Source organism: Chrysemys picta, chromosome 6 (assembly GCF_011386835.1).
Source record: "Chrysemys picta bellii isolate R12L10 chromosome 6, ASM1138683v2, whole genome shotgun sequence".
Taxonomy (NCBI): Eukaryota; Metazoa; Chordata; order Testudines; family Emydidae; genus Chrysemys; species Chrysemys picta.
In genome coordinates, this window is record NC_088796.1 from 12725524 (window position 1) to 12742776 (window position 17253).

At 50.5% G+C, this 17253-nt stretch overlaps 1 protein-coding gene across 1 annotated transcript; it reads right to left on the minus strand.

Annotated features, from left to right (window-relative positions):
- Positions 1-986: 986 nt before the first annotated feature.
- Positions 987-8035, minus strand: LOC135972331 (uncharacterized). The gene is made up of 7 exons (XM_065549931.1): positions 8008-8035; positions 4931-5061; positions 4657-4710; positions 4137-4229; positions 3726-3947; positions 1566-1913; positions 987-1376 (listed from the first exon to the last, which is right to left on the minus strand). Exons 1-7 carry the CDS (start codon positions 8033-8035, stop codon positions 987-989), a joined length of 1266 nt encoding a protein of 421 aa, XP_065406003.1.
- Positions 8036-17253: the final 9218 nt, after the last annotated feature.

Below are 17253 nucleotides of genomic sequence, written 5' to 3' on the forward strand. Positions count from 1 at the left end.
ACATTCAATGACATCAAGAGATGGAGAATCCACCACTTTCCTTGGTAGCTTGTTCCTGTGGTGAATCATTCTCGCTGTTGAATATTTGTGCTTTATTTGTAATATGAATTTGTCTCTTTTCACCTTTCAGCCACTGGGTCTTGTTCTGCCTTTCTCTGCTCGATTAAAGAGCCCTTTAATACCCAATCTTCTCTCTCCATTAAGGCACTTCAACACTTCAATGAAGTCACCTTTCAATCTTCTTTTGATAAGCTAAACAGGTTGAGCTCTTTCAATCGCTCACTAGAAGACATTTTTCTCCAGCCCTCAGAACATTTGGTGGCTCTTTGATGCCCCAGCTCCAATTTCACAACATCTTTTTCAAAGGTGGACACCAAAACTGGATGCAGTATTCCAATATCAGTCTCACTGATGCCGTGTCACCTCCTGTGACGCTATTGACATAATCTGGCAGGGAGTGCGGGGCTGGCTGCCGGCAGGGGCTGGCTGGAGACGGGCTGGTGGGGGCAGGGGTTGCGGGGCTGGAGGCAGGGCAGGGGGTGCGGGGCTGGTGCGGGCAGGGGATGCCGCAGGGGCTGGCTGCAGACAGGGGGTGCGGGGCTGGTGCGGGCAGGGGGTGCAGCAGGGGCTGGCTGCAGACAGAGGGTGCGGGGCTGGCTGCAGGCAGGGGCTTGCTGGAGACGGGCTGGTGGGGGCAGGGGGTGCGGGGCTGGAGGCAGGGCAGGGGGTGCAGCAGGGGCTGGCTGCAGGTAGGGCAGGGGTCCCCCTGCTTCTACCACCTTGGCCTTTTAAATAGCTGCCGGAGCCCTGGGGAACCTGTGGGGCTCTCGTGGCTATTTAGAGGACCGAGGTAGCAGAGGTAGCTGGAGGCCCGGCACTTTAAATAGCCCCCGGAGCCCCCTGCTACCCCAGGGCTCTGGTCCAACCACTAGACTGCCCACCATAAGCGCCATAGCTCCCCCTTCTCCTCCACTGGGTACATAAAACTACAAGTCCCAGAATCCCTTGCTCCCCCCGTCCCACCTCCTGAATGGGCAGCCAATGGGCCGGAGCCGTTTGCTGATTGGCAGGTGCACGGGCCAGTGGGGGCGAGCCCGTGCCCGGCAAGTGCTGGCAGCTGGCGATGGCCCAATGTACAGGCCCAACCACTCGGCCTTCTTCACTTTAAAGCGCTGCCCGTAGGCCGACAGGAACTGGTCCATCTGCTTGTCCAGCTCCTGCTTCAGCTCCTCCAGGCCCACCTGTTTCTGGGGGTCCTCGCCCCGCAGCTCCCCCCGGCAGCGTTTCAGCAGCTCCTGGCGTTTCCCCTCCTGGCGTCGCTTCATCTCCAGGGGCTTCACTCTCAGACAGCTGCTCATGCTCTGGTGGCCACGGGCCTGCCGGGAGGGGGGCGAGATCGTCCATGAGGGACGGGAACTAGCATTACCCAGCCACAGGGGGAACTTCTGCCTCACACACCTGTAGCCTCCTCAACTCCAACCTACAGCCCCCTGCTAGCCCAGCCCTGCCCCCCGTCAGTCCTGTCGGTGCCCCTCACTCCCGACCCGCAGCCCCTCTGCACTCACCAGCTGCTTCACAAATAGTCCATATTCCCTCCTGGCAGCTTCTACTGCTCCTCTGTTTGCCTTCTCTCTCATCTCTGCCATCTCCGTCATCTGTGGTGGGAGAGGGAAAAGGGTAGGGGTGGGGATGGGATCCCCTCTGAACTGGGAGCCCCCCTTCCCCCACTCACCACCTTCTCCTAATTCCTCCAGGACCCTGCTTGCTGCTGTCACCCCCCCACTGGTGCCCCACTGGTGCCCCCTTTGTGGTGCCCCCTCCTGGCCCCCTAATGCAATTGGCCAATGGCGGGTGGACCTGGGGTGAGAATGAACTGAAAACTGTCGGACTGGGATTTGGGCTTTCAGACCTCCCTAACCCCTTTGTATTGTTTTCAAATCAGTGGGGAAATGAGGGGAATCACCCAAAATTGTCCCCTCTACACATACGGACTGTATCGGGGAGGAGAAAATCTTTAAAACAAACACAAAATATGAAAATCAATTTTTCTCCTACTTGTTGAAAATGAAAACCAATTAAATTTGTCACTGAGCGATGCAGGGGGTAGCTCGGGGCGCAGGAGCCAGGACCGGGTTATTTATTGACTGACATCGATAGGGTCAGGGCTGGATTCTGATCTCGGTGACCCCGCTGTAAATCAATCAACCTATGTGTCCTTTTGGACACTCACCTTCTCCCCATTCTTCCCAATACACCACCTCTATCTAATCTATCTATCCCCACACACACCCTCTATCTATCTATCCCCATCCACCCCCTCTATCTATCTATCTATCTATCTATCTATCCCCCTACACCTCCTCATATCTATCTATCTATCTATTCCCACACAACCTTCTCATCTATCTATCTACCCCCATCCACCCCTCATCTATCTAATCTATCTATCTATCTATCTATCCCCACACAACCTTCTTATCTATTGTGGAAGCAGAGAAAGAACTGACAGGAAGGGGATTGCAATGCATGACAGTTTGTTAGCAAGAGTTAGGCTAACTGTAACTTTAATAACGCGAGATTTGTAGATGCGAGGATTGTGTGAGGCGAGTAGGAAAGAACTGTGTGAGAAGTTGTTGCGACCTTGTGTAGATAATGTGTAGAAAATATTGTATGTAGACTAGAGTTAAAACAAGTGAGAAAAATAAGATATTAAAATGGCCTATGTATAAACAAAATGCAGCTGTTGCTTATTATTGTTTGTAATGAAAGGTATAAAGGTTTGCTGTAACTGTTTACCACTAGAGAGACCTGTTTAGCTCTCTCCCTCTACGCAATTGTTAGAGAAAATAAAGTATCTGACTTGCTGTACCCAAACAAAAAGTGAGAACTCTGTTATTCTCCAATACTATCTATCTATCTATTCCCATACACCCTATCTATCTATCTATCTATCTATCTATCTATCTATCTATCTATCTATCTATCTATCTATCTATCTATCTATCTATCTATCTATCTATCTATCTATCCCCCTACACCCCCTCATATCTATCTAATCTATCTATCTATCTATCTATCTATCCCCACACAACCTTCTCATCTATCTATCCCCTCACAACCTTCTCATCTATCTATCTATCCCCACACAACCTTCTCATCTATCTATCCCCTCACAACCTTCTCATCTATCTATCTACCCGCATCCACCCCCTTATCTATCTATCTATCTATCTATCTATCTATCTATCTATCTATCTATCTATCTATCTATTCCCATACACCCTATCTATCTATCTATCTATCTATCTATCTATCTATCTATCTATCTATCTATCTATCTATCTATCCCCTTGCATTCAGAGGTTCCCAGTGCTGACGGCTGGGACAGACCCTTACCCAGAGTGAGGTGTGATGGTTCCTTCCCGCTGTGTGTCCCCCGCAGCAGGGGCTCCTGATCTGAACATCCTGCCCTCCTCTCCCGCTCCTTCCCCTGACCTGGGGTGTTGGTGCCTGTCTTGTTCTGGGCCATCTTCTGTCCAAACCAGGCCCGCAGCCAGTGCCCAACCCCCCCAATGAGGCCAAAGACCCCGGCCCCAATCCCAATGGCCACTGCTTCCTCCAGCCCCACTAGAGCTGCACCCGCCCTGATGCCTACTCCGATACCCGCACCCACCACTGCCAGAACCCCCCCCCCCCGGTCCAATATACAGGCCCAACCACTCGGCCTTCTTCACTTTAAAGCGCTGTTCATATCGCGGCAGGAACTCCGCCATCTGCTTGTCCAGCTCCTTCTTCAGCTCCCCCAGGGCCGCCTGTTTCTGGGGGTCCTCGCCCCGCAGCTCCCCCCAGCAGCGCTCCAGCAACTCCTGGCGTTTCCCCTCCAGGCGTCGCTGCATCTCCAGGGGCTTCACCCTCAGGCAGCTGCTCGTGCTCTGGTGGTCACGGTCCTGCCGGGACGGGGGAATGATCGGCCATTAGGGACGAGCACTAGCGTTACCCAGCCACAGGGGGCGCCGCCTCTTCACACACCCACAGCCCCCTCACTCCCGATCCACAGCCCCCTGCTACCTCAGCCTTGCCTCCCCCCAGGGATGCTGGTGCCCCTCACTCCCAATCCGCAGCCCCTCTGCACTCACCAGCTCCTGCACAAATTGGTCATATTCCCTCCTGGTGGCTTCTACTGCTCTCCTGTTTAACTCCTGTCTCATCACTGCAAACGCCTCAGCCATCTGTGTGGGGAGAGGGAACGGGGTTGGGGTGCGGATGGGATGGGTCCATCTCTGAACTGGGAGCCCCCCCACAGTCACCACCTTCCCCACATTCGTACAGGACCTGCTCCTCGCTATCACCTCCGAACTGGTCCCCAACCCCCCACATTTCAATAGAGCCAGAGGGCAGCACCTCAACCCCACAGCCATGACCATGTTGCTGCCACCCCAGTGGAGGGGCTGGTTCTCTGGCAGGGCTTCCTGCAGGTCCCCTTATCTCTTGGGTGCTAGGAGTCCTCGATCAGGACATTTGGTGGAGCTGTTGTGGTGCCCCCTTCTGGGCTAGTGTTATTGGCCAATGTCAGGAGGACCTGGGGTTGGGGTCAATAGAACCAGCCCCCAAATCCAGGCTGGAAAGAGAGAGGTGGAGGGAGGGGTGACCTGGTACCTTCATGGGTGAGGAGAAGTCGTAGCGTTGGGTCTTCCAGTATCGGAAGACGGCCTGCAGGGAATAACGCCCGGGGGAACTGGGATCAGGGACAGCTCAGCCCCTTTGCCCCCGCTGAGCCCCTTCCCGCTCCCTGCAGCCCAGCGCCCCCTACTGAGCACCCTGCCCCGCTCCCTGCAGAATGGCACCCCGTATTGAATCCCTGTCCCCGCCTTGTGGCCCATTTTGTTGTCTCCCATCCAGCCACCCCCTTTAACAGCCCACACTCTCCCACCTTGATCCTGGCAGCCAGCTGAGCCCCCGTCAGCACCTGCCCGGCTCGGTCCGTCCGGACGTGTGTCCCTGCTGCGTGCACCACACTGGTGACGTACTCACGCAGGCACTGCCGGAAATCCTCGTCTATGTCTGCAGAGGGGAAAAGGACCCAGACATCCGGGAGGGGTCCAGGTGTCCAGGGTAGGACACACGTTAAATGCGATTGGGTGGGCTAGTTTGTGCCACAGGAAATGAGATTCCATCTCTGGGCAACAGCTGCTTAACGCCCCCCACCCCACTGCCTGGGGGAAAATGGGGGAGAGGCATGAGGGGGCAAGGAGAGGCTGCAGTGGGGAGACAGCAGTCTCCACTGGCAGGGCCGGCCTTAGCAAGAGCGGGGCCCGATTCCTGGGGGTGGGGCTTGCCACTGGCAAGCCCCGTCCCCAGGAATCGGGCCCCGCTCGGTCTGGGGTCGCGGGGTTTGGGTCCGGGCCGGAGCAGCTGGGGCCGGGGCCAGGCCGGAGTCGCTCGGTCCGGGGCCGAGCCGGCGCGCCGGGACCCGAGCCAGAGCCGCTGGGGCCCGAGGGGCTCGGGCCGGGGCCACTCGGGCCAGCGCCCCAGGGCCCGAGCCGGGCCGGGGGTGCTCGGCCGGGGCCGGAGCCGTGGGGCCCAAGCCGGGCCCGGGGTACTCGGCCGGCACCGCTCAGCTGGGGCTGGGGCCGGCACCCCGGGGCCCGAGCCAGAGCCGCCGGGGCCTGAGCCAGAGGTGTTTGGGCTGGGGCCGGGCCGGCGCCACGGGGCCCGAGCCGGGGCCGGGGGTACTCAGCCGGGGCCGGAGCCGTGGGGCCGTGCTGGGGGTGCTCGGCCGGAACTGGGGCCGCTGTCCCGGGGCCCGTGCCGGGCTGGAGCCAGAGCCGCCGGGGCCGCTCGGCCAGGGCCGGACTGGGCCGCGCCGCGCCTCCCAGGAGCCCTCCTCGCGTCCCCCCCTTACCTGTTGCTGCCGCCGCCTGCCCCTTTTCAGACTTCCCGCGAACATCTGATTCACGGGAAGCAGGGGAGGGGGAGGAACAGGGGGCGGAGCATTCAGGAGAGGGGAGGAGGGGGAAGTGAGCTGGGGGCGGAGTGGACAGCTGCGGGGCCCTCTTAGGTGCTGGGCCCAATTCAGCCAAATCGGCTGAATTGGCTTAAAGCCGGCCTGCTGGGAAGCAAGGGAGGGTCTTCTGCAACAATGCGGCTTCCGCCTTGGCCCATATGCAGCTTGCCTGTGTGCAGCAATGGTCCCCCCACCCCTAACGGCACAGTGGCGCAGACCCTGTTAGCCTGACTGGGAAAAGGACCACAGTGACTCTCCCAATAAACCTGCGCAAGCGCATTGCCCAAGTTCTGGCTGAGACCTTTGAAGAGATCACTGAAGCCGATTACCGCGATGTGAGAGAGCACATCAACGCCTCTGCATCTAGGCATGCATGCAGCCCTAACCCTCCTCGCCCCAAGAGCCCGCACCGAATAACTTCCTTCCCAAAATAAAAGCTGCTTACCGGGAACCTCCTCTGGCGTTTGTCCTTCCCCAAGCACCAGCTGCCGCGACTGGCTACCTTCCTCCTGGCTTGAGAACAGCTCCTGGCTGCATGCATTTAGGGATAATGGGGTGTCTTCCTCTGCCTCAGCACCCTCGTTCCCACTTTGCTCCTCCTCCTGCCTTGTTGGACTGGGCTCTGAAGTGTCCAGGGTGGTCCCCAGAGTGGAGGTGGGGTCACCCCCAAGGTTTGCATCCAGCTCTTTGCAGAAACGGCAGGTCGTGGTTGGAGCATTGGCTTGCTAAACCCAGGGTTGTGAGTTCAATCCTTGAGGGAGCCATTTAGGGATCTGGGGCAAAAATCAGTACTTGGTCCTGCTAGTGAAGGCAGGGGGCTGGACTTGATGACCTTGCAGGGTCCCTTCCAGTTCTAGGAGATAGGATATCTCCATATATTATTAGTTATTACTTACTTACTTAAATACCCTTTCCTGGCACTGCAGTGCTAAAACACTATCCTCCCATTTTTTTCTTAAAAAAGACCACCTTTGACAATCCTGTTTTGGGGTGTCTACCTAGGGGATGTCATGTCCCTCTCTTTAGCTAGATAATGTTGAAATGGGGGCATTTTTTAGGCAATGACAGTCTAATTCAACTGCAACTCAGCCAAAGGATTGTAAATGAGTAGCCAACTTTTTGTTTTAACCCCCTACATTTCTGTGACACCTGTTGTCTTTCTACTTCCCTGACCCCCATACTTAATCTTCCAATCCATCTCCTTGACAATGGAAGATTATTCCATGAGACAAGGTGGGTGAGGGGATATCTTTTATTGGACTAATTTCTGTTGGTGAGAGAGAAATTTCGAGCTCATCTAGAGCTCTTCTGGTCTGGGAAATGTCCTCAGAGTGCCCCAGACTCTTCAGTTCCCCGGACCTGAAGTGCTCTGCGTAAGCGCGAATGCTCGTCTCTCTCACCAACAGAAGTAGGTCCAATAAAAGATATTACCTCACCCACCTTGTCTCTCTAATATCCCGGGACCAACGCAGCTACAACACTGCATACAGATTATTCCATGGTAGCTTTTCTAATCTAGTACTAAAAGTTGCCAGTAATAATGCTTGCCTCAGGAGGCAATTCCCCAGCCTAATGTTTTCTCTGTCAGAAAGTTTCCCATCCTGATATTCAGCCCAAACATGCCCTTTCTTAACTTATTCCCATTATTACTAGTTATATCCTCATTTGTGATGCAGTGTAATATTGTTGCACCATGGCTGTGCAGAAATGAAGGTTTACCCCTTGTTCTTCCTTTTTGTATACTGTCCAGACCTGTATCCGCTCTTTCTTTTGCAGCTATATCACAATACAAATCTAGCTCTGCTTGGCTGTAACCCTCAGGTCTCTTTCAGCATTAATAATTCCAGGTGTCTCCCTCCTTTCGAAGGGATGTATGCTGGAATATTTTCCCCAGAAGTAGCTGAATATATTTTTCCAAGTTGCTTCCCAGATTTTGTTTTCTGCCCATGCATTCTAATGCCAGATCACCTGCATAGTATAGGCCATAGAATTTAATCCAGTACCTCCTACATCAAGCTCATAACTGCTCATGGAGCTGAAGTGTATCTTTCATAAAGACATCCAATCTTGATTTTAAAGATACCAAATGATGGGGAATCCACTATATCTCTTGGTAGAATATATATTAATTCTATACCTTGCTCCATTTTTTATCTGTCCTGTCAGGTTTTAGAATCTACTCCCAAATGATCATCTGTTCATGCCCTTTTCCTGATTATTAGCAAGACATTAGGTCTTAAGACCTAAATTTAGAACCAAATCTGACTTGCTTGCTTTCATTTTTAAAGCAGTTTCTAAGACTCCTGCTCTTGGCTAAGGACTCTGCAGCGTGTATGAATGAGGTGTGCAAAATATCATGCTGATATTGCCGGTGTCGAACTTACTGATGAGGGTGTCATTGGTGCTTTTCCTTACCAGGTTAGTATGAATTGGAAGGGTCTTAAAGGTGTCCCACCTTACTTTAAGAAATGTTTTGCTTCCTCAGCACTTGAATGGGCAACTCTAGACGTAGCTGTGGCATGGAGCTCTTGTAACAAATCAATGTTGATCTTTGTATGCCTTTTTCCTCCCTAATATGATGACTCTAAGGGGAATAATCCCAGGAGAGGCCGTTAGAAAGCTCCACAGGGAACTATGTGTTCTGTTTCCCTAGTCTAAGTACACAACTTCTTAACAATGCCTTTAAGCTCTCCATGTCACAGGATGTGATTCTTCTGTTGTGGACAGGCACAGAAAGATATCGAATCTGTGCAATTGATTCTGTTCCTGCAAAGCTAACAACGGAAGAGCAGCACGCTCTAAACCTCCCTCCCCATCTCAAGGTATGTTGTAGTTTCACACTGATATTGCCATAGCATCTGAAAGCCACAATCAGGCACAGAACGTAGCATCAAACATACTGAACCAGTCAGTGCCCCAGCGTGTCAAGATCCTGGGCAAAAAGTAGGCGAGACTAGTGGCCAGAGCTTGGTAGGCAGGAACTGCCAGGGTTCGGAATCAGTATCAGGGTCAATAGTGAGGCCGACGGTTCAAGCCGAAGGGCAGAGCCAGAGAGAGGTTCATGGTCAATACCAGGCATCAGATGCTTAATCGCATTTTGTCTTTAAAGTATAAAAAAAATCTGCCAAAAGTTTAAGTGTTCTCAAAAAAGGAATTGTTGGTGTCACTAGGCATAGCTACCAGGTAACTTGGGGGGGATGGAAGGCCATAAGTGCTGATGAAACTCCCTTGCTCTGGGTCTAAGTGAGCCACAGTAACTCCATCTTGTGAACTTTCACCTACTTCCATGCTAACTGCTTACATGCTGTAGCAGAAAATATGATGGTCAGCTTTTCTAGCAGACAGCTGCAGTTTCGCTCACACTAGCAAACGTAGTGATAAGACGGGGAGAAAGAAGGGAGGGAAGACTGCGTGCGCACAGGCCTTGCAAAGATAAGCAGGCAAACGGGAAACTTTTCTAACAAGCCACAATGTGTACCTGCTGTAACTGCTCGGGACGGGAGGGGTAGAGGGAACAGTAATAGAACAAAGCTTACACACAAACAGCTTGCAATATAAAAGGGAAAACTTGCTTGTATGTGCTGTGCTTGATTTGAGACGTGCCTGTCTCCCTGCACCACTTTGAGATCTCAAATAAACTTTGTTTGCTTCTCCACCCCTGGTGTGTCTATTGGTGCGGCGCACACCGGGCAATGAACCCTGTTGCCCCCTCGGGGCCCATCTGGGCCGGCAACAAGAGTCTGGATAGGTGTTTCAAGGTTACAGAGGGAGTCAAGGTCCAAGTTATAGCCAAGGTCAATACTGGGAGTTCAGAAACAGAGAATGCGAAGTGGTCATGGCAACTAGCTGTTGATCCACATTGTTGCCTGGACACTTCTTGGAACGCCCTTTGGGTTTATATAGGCGGGGGAGCCAATCAGGCACCAGGAGGCTTCTGTCTATCGAATCCCTCAAGGTGGGACTTCTTGTGGTCTGTGCCTGCAGTAGGTCATGGGTAGAGGAGTGGGAGCTAGTTACAGCTGCTGCTGGGTGCCAATATGGAGGTGTTGGCTACCTGGCAGCTCTGCAGGCCTGGGTTCAAGATCTGCTGGGCCTTACACAAGGATCTTACCATCTAAGACCAATAGCATAGAAAGGGTGGGGGAAGAGGGGAAACAGTCTCCCTGTCCCCCCATCCTGGCTCACAGTCCTTGTCTTCCTCCTCCTAGCCTCCAGTCCCAAGCAGCTTGTCCCAGTCTACTCCTTTATACCCCTGGTCTGGCTCTTGTCCCTTCCGCATCCGGATGCATCCGAAGAAGTGGGCTGCAGTCCACGAAAGCTTATGCTCTAATACATTTGTTAGTCTCTAAGGTGCCACAAGTCCTCCTGTTCTTTTTGAGTCTTTTAGCTGTGAAGCTCTGAGAAGTCTTTACTGAGCATATGCAAACTGCAATTCTTCAGTGGTTTATAACTTCGCCAAATCTGGGTGGATTTTCATAAGAACAGCAAAAGGCACATTGCTGAGATGCAGACAACTCCCCAGCCAAATTTCAAGTCGTTGCTGCAAAGCATGGGGGCATTAGAGCTCATCAACAAAAAAGACTAGGAAACTTTTAACATGGCCTTTCCCTAACCTCATTCTCAGAAACGGTGGAACCATTTTGGCGGAAACGTTCCAAAACAATTCATCCCGAGGCAGACACCCAGCATGGGAAATTTCAGCCTAAATGGTTAAAGTTTGGCAAAGTTATATAAGCGATGAAACAGGGTCATATCATGGGAAGTGGGCAACCTTTAATAAATAGACCGAGCTGCAAGCACTGCCTGTAGTGCAGACACTTGAATTTGGTTTGGTTATAAAAAGTCACTTAGCTTTCGGATTGGCAGAATTTGATGTTTTTAAGAACTTTTGATGGTTGATATTAATTATTTTTAAGCATTTATTTTAACAGATATAAATTTTCACAGTTGTGTGTATTATGGGGGCGGGTCAGACAACTACTTATTGACAGTAGATGTTGAGAATCAAAAAGTTTCATAAACCATTAAAACACAAACTGTCAGGGTCACATGCTAAAATATAAACAGTAAATATCCAGATCATACCTGTTGCTCCTATTCATTCGCTAGTCCATTTTAAACAAGCCTAATTCACTAGCTAAATCACTGGATTTTTAATCAAAGTTCCCCAGCTGCATTTTTTTTTATGTTGACTATCTGTAAATTTCATTTATTATCACTGGAAATATATTTTGTGGGTTTGTGTGTGTACCATGAAATAGACATTTACTGACACTCATAAAAATCGAATCCTTCCAAGCCCTCTCCAGGGGGCTTAGGCCATTGCTAATGCCGGATTGTTTTATAGGCATCACCAGGGCCAGTCCTAGATGAGGAGTTTCTGCCATTGCCTCTCCCCATTTGTTAAACTTCTGAATATCTTATTTTTTAATTGCATTTGTAGCCCATTTCATGATTTTGATGCACGATTTACATGCATGAATTATCCTCGCCATATAAGATGATACATTTGAACGCTAGGATCTGTAAATCTGTATTTATTCATGCCATATATAATAAAAAAATTAGTTTCCTCTAAGCTTATAGAAACTTTTTAATTTTAAGAATAACTGAAATGTACTAACATCAAGAAATGGAACTGTGCATCAACATTGGGTAGACTGGTATTAAATCATGTTACAGTAGGTGACAAGCTTGGAATGTTGACCCTAGTCCTTTAGTTCAAAAGGTCGCTTTTCTCATCTTTGCCCTCGTGAACTGAACCACAGCGTCAGAGAGATCCAAAGACTGGCCAATGGCACTTTCAAGTGATAAAATAGCAAGCAATGTCAGTTTCGCATCAGCTACTGTCGATCGAATATATGTTTTAATGAGCCTGAGCTTTGAAAAGTAGTGCTCACCACTCACGACTGTGACTGGCAGCGTGAGCAGAATCCTCAAAGCTATCCACACATTTGGAAAAGTGTCCTTCAGCCCTGCATCATGAATGAATTAGAGAACTTGGGGTGGAGAGTGCTTCCCGTGTTGCAAAATGTGACGGATATTGTTCAATTCAACATAGAGATCTTTATCACAGACGTCTGAACAGGGCCGTCCCTAGCCATTTGGGTGCCCTACGCAGCCCCCCAGACCTTCCCCCTGCCGGGGTCTGGGAGGCAGGAGCTGTGGGGGGGCCACTTTTGGAGGCCCCACAGGCCCAGAGTGGCCCGGGGGATTAGCGGGGGGCTGGGAGCAGCCCACTCCGCTTCCCTTGCCCCAGCCCCAGCCGTGTCGCTCAGGGGAGAGGGCTTGGGGGAAGGGATCCCGCAGTCACCAGCATGGCGGGAAGCGGAGCAGCCCGGCCCCAGCCCACTCTACTCCACCAGCTCCCAGCCACGGCGCTCCACTTCCCCCCACTGGTGAGAGCCGGGGTGGTCCTTTCCCCAACCCGAGTGACATGGCTGGGGCCGGGGCAAGGGAAGCAGAGCAGCTGGGGCCGCGTCTCTCTGCTTCCCGCTGCCGGTGAGTGCAGGGGGCGATCCTTTCCCCACACTCACTGGTGGCGGGAAGTGGAGCGCCGCGGCTGGGAGCTGGCGAAGTAGAGCGGGCTGGGGCTGGGTTGCTCCGCTTCCCACCGCTGCCGGTGAGTGCGGGGTTGCTGGGGGAACAGGTGGAATGGGGGCGGGCCGGGGGAGGAGCAGGGGAAAGGGTAAGAGGCAGGGTGGAGGGAATTGTTCAGGGCCCCACGCCCCCCTAGGGACGGCCCTGCCCCTTGCAGGGGGGGCTGGCCGAGAGATAGGGCTGGTTGCCGGGGTTGGTGCCGCTGCGTATGCAGCACGCAGCTGCCTAGGGCACCATGAAATTTGGGGCAATTTGGTCGGTCACAATGTCCATCAACTGAGTTTGTAATGCCTTGCTTACAATGTTTACTTGGAACAGGATATTGTGCCAGACCACAACTGAGACCAGAAATTTGAAGTAGGTGATCTGGTTTTCCAAGCTTTGCGCCTTGTGTTGGATTCTGGCCTTGGCTTTCTTGACTGCACCAGTTCTATGAGGGCGTCATAAACCTCAGAAACTTGGTATCTCACTGGCCTTACACTGTCAATGCGGCTCTCCCAGCAAGCGTCACTTAGCGGCTTCACAGTCAGATTTGTAGCATTGTCCATGACCTTGAGGATTTTCCACCTGATAGCTGATGCTGAAAACAGGATGGATAGCCCTTGCGGTACTCTGAAGAGAGAGAGTGAACCTAAAGAAGAAGACACTGCATCTGACACAACCAGGTTGAGGGAATGACAACCACAAGGCATGAAGGAAGCTCTTGAATTCAGCATAAGGATTCTTGCCTGGACACCACTGTTTCTTCCCTTCATATTCACGTTGTTGTAGCCTTGGCAGCGGCAGTCCTAAAGCTTTATTTTATTCTCATTCAAAACGTTCATAAACAGTTCTGTTAGGCCTTTTCCAGTAGAGTCATCCACTGAGTGGAAACAGATTAAGTGTTCCTTTACTTGGAGACAGCCTTGCTTGTCATCAACAAATCTTACTGTAAATGACATCTTTTCCCTGTGACTAATGTTGGGAGTGCAGTCCATTATTATGGCATAATCATAATAATGGACTGCATTTTCCAAGCCGCATCAATATGTTATCAAGAGCATTCCTTGCCGTAAAGTCAATCAATTCATTCTGAATTTGTAACCCTTCTGCCAGGGGGAGCTGCAGCAACCAGTTCAATATCTAGGGGTTCCTTTTCAACAATACAACACAGAACCGGCTCAAGCCCCCACCCAGTAACCTGGGAAAATTACACACCACCCCTGGGCACCTCTGAGAGGCAATACTTTCCCACCCGCCAGCACAGAGTCTGAGTGTAGAAAAGAAACTTTTAATGAAAGTGTGCTCTCTATGCCGTTATCTAAATCACTGATGAAGTTATTGAACAGAACCGGACCCAGAACTGATCCCTGCGGGACCCCACTTGATATGCCCTTCCAGCATGACTGTGAACCACTGATAACTACTCTCTGGGAACGGTTTTCCAACCAGTTTTGCACCCACCTTATAGTAGCTCCATCTAGGTTGCATTTCTCTAGTTTGCTTAAGAGAAGGTCATGTGAGATGGTATCAAAAGCTTTACTAAAGTTGAAATATACCACATCTACCGCTTCCCCCCTATCCAAAAGGCTTGTTACTCTGTCAAAGAAAGCTATCAGGTTGGTTTGACACAATTTCTTCTTGACATCCATGCTGACTGTTACTTATCACCTTATTATCTTTTAGATGTTTGCAAACTGATTGCTTAATTATTTGCTCCATTATCTTTCCGGATACAGAAGTTAAGCTGACTGGTCTGCAATTTCCCGAGTTGTCCTTATTTCCCTTTTTATAAATTGGCACTATATTTGCCCTTTTCCAGTCCTCTGAAATCTCTCCAGTCTTCCATGACTTTTCAGAGATAATCACTAATGGCTCAGATATCTCCTCAGTCAGCTCCTTGAGTATTCTAGGATGCATTTCATCAGGCCCTGGTGATCTGAAGACATCTAACTTGTCTAAGTAATTTTTAACTTGTTCTTTCCCTGTTTTAGCCTCTGATCCTACCTCATTTTCATTGGCATTCACTATGTTAGACGTCCAATCACCAAGCAACCTTCTTGGTGAAAACTGAAACAAACAAGTCATTAAATACCTCTGCGATTTCCACATTTGCTGTTATTGTTTTTCCTCCCTCATTAAGCAACGGGCCTACACTGTCCTCGCTCTTCCTCTTGCTTCTAATGTATTTGTAGAATGTTTTCTTGTTCCCTTTATGTCTCTAGCTAGTTTGATCTAATTTCACTACCCCTGCATTCAGTACTAAAGTGATTTTTTACCTAACACCAGCCAAAGTTGATCACTTGGAGCTACACAGCTCCTATCTGCTGGATACCTATGTAGGGTAAATGTGTTCATGTAAATACAGTTTGCTCCTGAAGTCTCTCCCGCCCCCACAACTAGCTGTCAGGGAAGAATTCATTCAGACCCTGCTTACAAATTATTTTGCTGTAGTAATGGTTCATAGCTTCTTTACGAACTTCAATGTAAGTGCTCACGCATGATATTGTCATATTTCCCAAGGAGTGCTACCAAACCAAGGAAATTACCATTATGTTCAGTGAACAACTTATCCGAACCCCAGAAAGGCAAATTATTCTTTGCAGGGAAGAGGGTAATTGAGATCAGAGGCTTAAGCACGTTCCTTCAGTGCTGGATTTCTACATTAATAACGCGCTGGTTTTCTGCATCTATGCATTTATTCAGATTGAGCCTGGACTGGACCTCCATACATTTGGAGTAGGCCATAAAATGGCCAGATGCCTTTTCATGTTGCTTCAAAGCATCAGTTATGCCAGTAATTGTACCCCAAAAGCACAAGCAATGATTTGGCATTCTTGTCAAATATTCTGCAATAAAAACAGAACACATTGTCAGTTGATTTTGAGTAAACTAGCCAATGCCAATTCAGTTTCTTACCATTCTTGAGTACTCTTTCACAGTGTGACTTTGAGAAGTGTCACTTCTTCTCATTTACTGGAAACATCATATCCTCGAATTTGCCCGGCCCATTCAAAATTTTATGATCAGTATCGGCAGAGTTTAGGATTAATGGCAATAAAGCAGGAGCTGATGTATCGATTTGTGGGGTGCAATTTTTCTCATGGCTGATTCTTTTCTATCATTTCGCTCCTTTTCATGTAAACCAGATTTTTCTTTATCATCACTCTCCTTTATACCGCCAGGAAAACTGGACGATTCTTCATCACTTTCCTCACATTCCCATTCCTTATCAGGTAAACCTGCTAATTCCTTAGTAATAGGACTTCCATCATCTACACTTTGCTCCTCAATTTCTTCTGCACTGGGACAACCACTATTGCCCAAAGCCTGGTTTGTGGTGTTCTGTTTCAGATATTTTCCTATCAAACTTGCCTCTTGCTTCAAACGAGATTGCAATTGAACTTTTTGCTTCCTATACTGAGCTCCCGAAAGCTTCTTTGGGGGCATCTTTTATTTTCTATGGGGGAAAACAGACAGTATTAGGGAGAGCAAAAGTCTATGTTCTGCAGTCTTAGAAAGTCATTGAACATTATGTGTTAAGTATGGCAAAAGAAGTAACAGTATTTCTTTTATATTGTTGCATAGATAGGGGTTTAATAGATATCGCTGGTGTCTCATTAAATAGTGCTTTACTAATCGCTATTTACACTCTTCAAGTCTTAAAACACAAGTACACTTTCACATTACACAATATTGCGGCTGGGCTCTCACTTCACTCCGTATCTTACTGACTGACTAGCAACCCATTACCCCTTCCACACCCGTGAGGGCATGGCTGACAACATTCGAGGAGGTTCAAAGAAAATGTAGTCTGGAAGGTTGCACAAGATTCTACAAAGGTCCAGAACATTCTACGAGGTGAGTGAAAAATGAATCCGCGCACGGAACACCTGAAACATTTTACTTGAAACATTCTATTTTTCCTTTTGTTGCTAACAACAAAAACAGCAACCCGAGTAGGGTAACCGGATGCCCCTATTTAATAGGGACAGTCCCGATATTTAGGGCATTTTCTTCTATAGGCGCCTACTACCCCCCACCCCCGTCCTGATTTTTCACACTTGCTGTCTCGTGCTTCCCAAGCCTGGCACCCCAAATCCGGCCCTGGACAGGACCGTGAGGATGCAACTGCAGTGTTAACTTGTTTGTGTCCAAACCTCCTCTGTTTCAGACAAGGCGGCCATCCATCATGGGATTGCCAGGACTTCCCTGCCTTTCCAGAGGGTGACACCACAAGCACTGCTCACAAGCCATTCCCATGTGGCCCCAGAGGGAGAGGGAGCTGACAGGTGAGGCTCTGGGTGTCTCCCATTGGGTCCGAGTGTGGGAGAGAAGGGGGGCTGGGAAGAGGCTCTGGATCCCATCCCTCTGGACGGGACCCTAGTTAGGAGGGTCCCCAGAGGAGGGAGGGGGGAGAAGGAGTCAGGAGACGGGGGTCTCCCTGGTTCCTTTTCCCAGGGGGCCCTGGTGGGGGGCGGAAGGAAGGGTTCTGGCTGCTCCCCCATCCCTATGGGGCCCTGGTGGGGCTCGTCCGGCTCCCCCCCCGCAATCTCCGGGGAGCAGGTGGGGGGCGGCAGGGTGGACGCGCTGCAGGGGCCGCCAGGTGGCGCTGCAGGGGCCAGCGGCGGGGCCGCTCTGTGCGCCGCTCGGCGCTCAGCCGCAGCCCG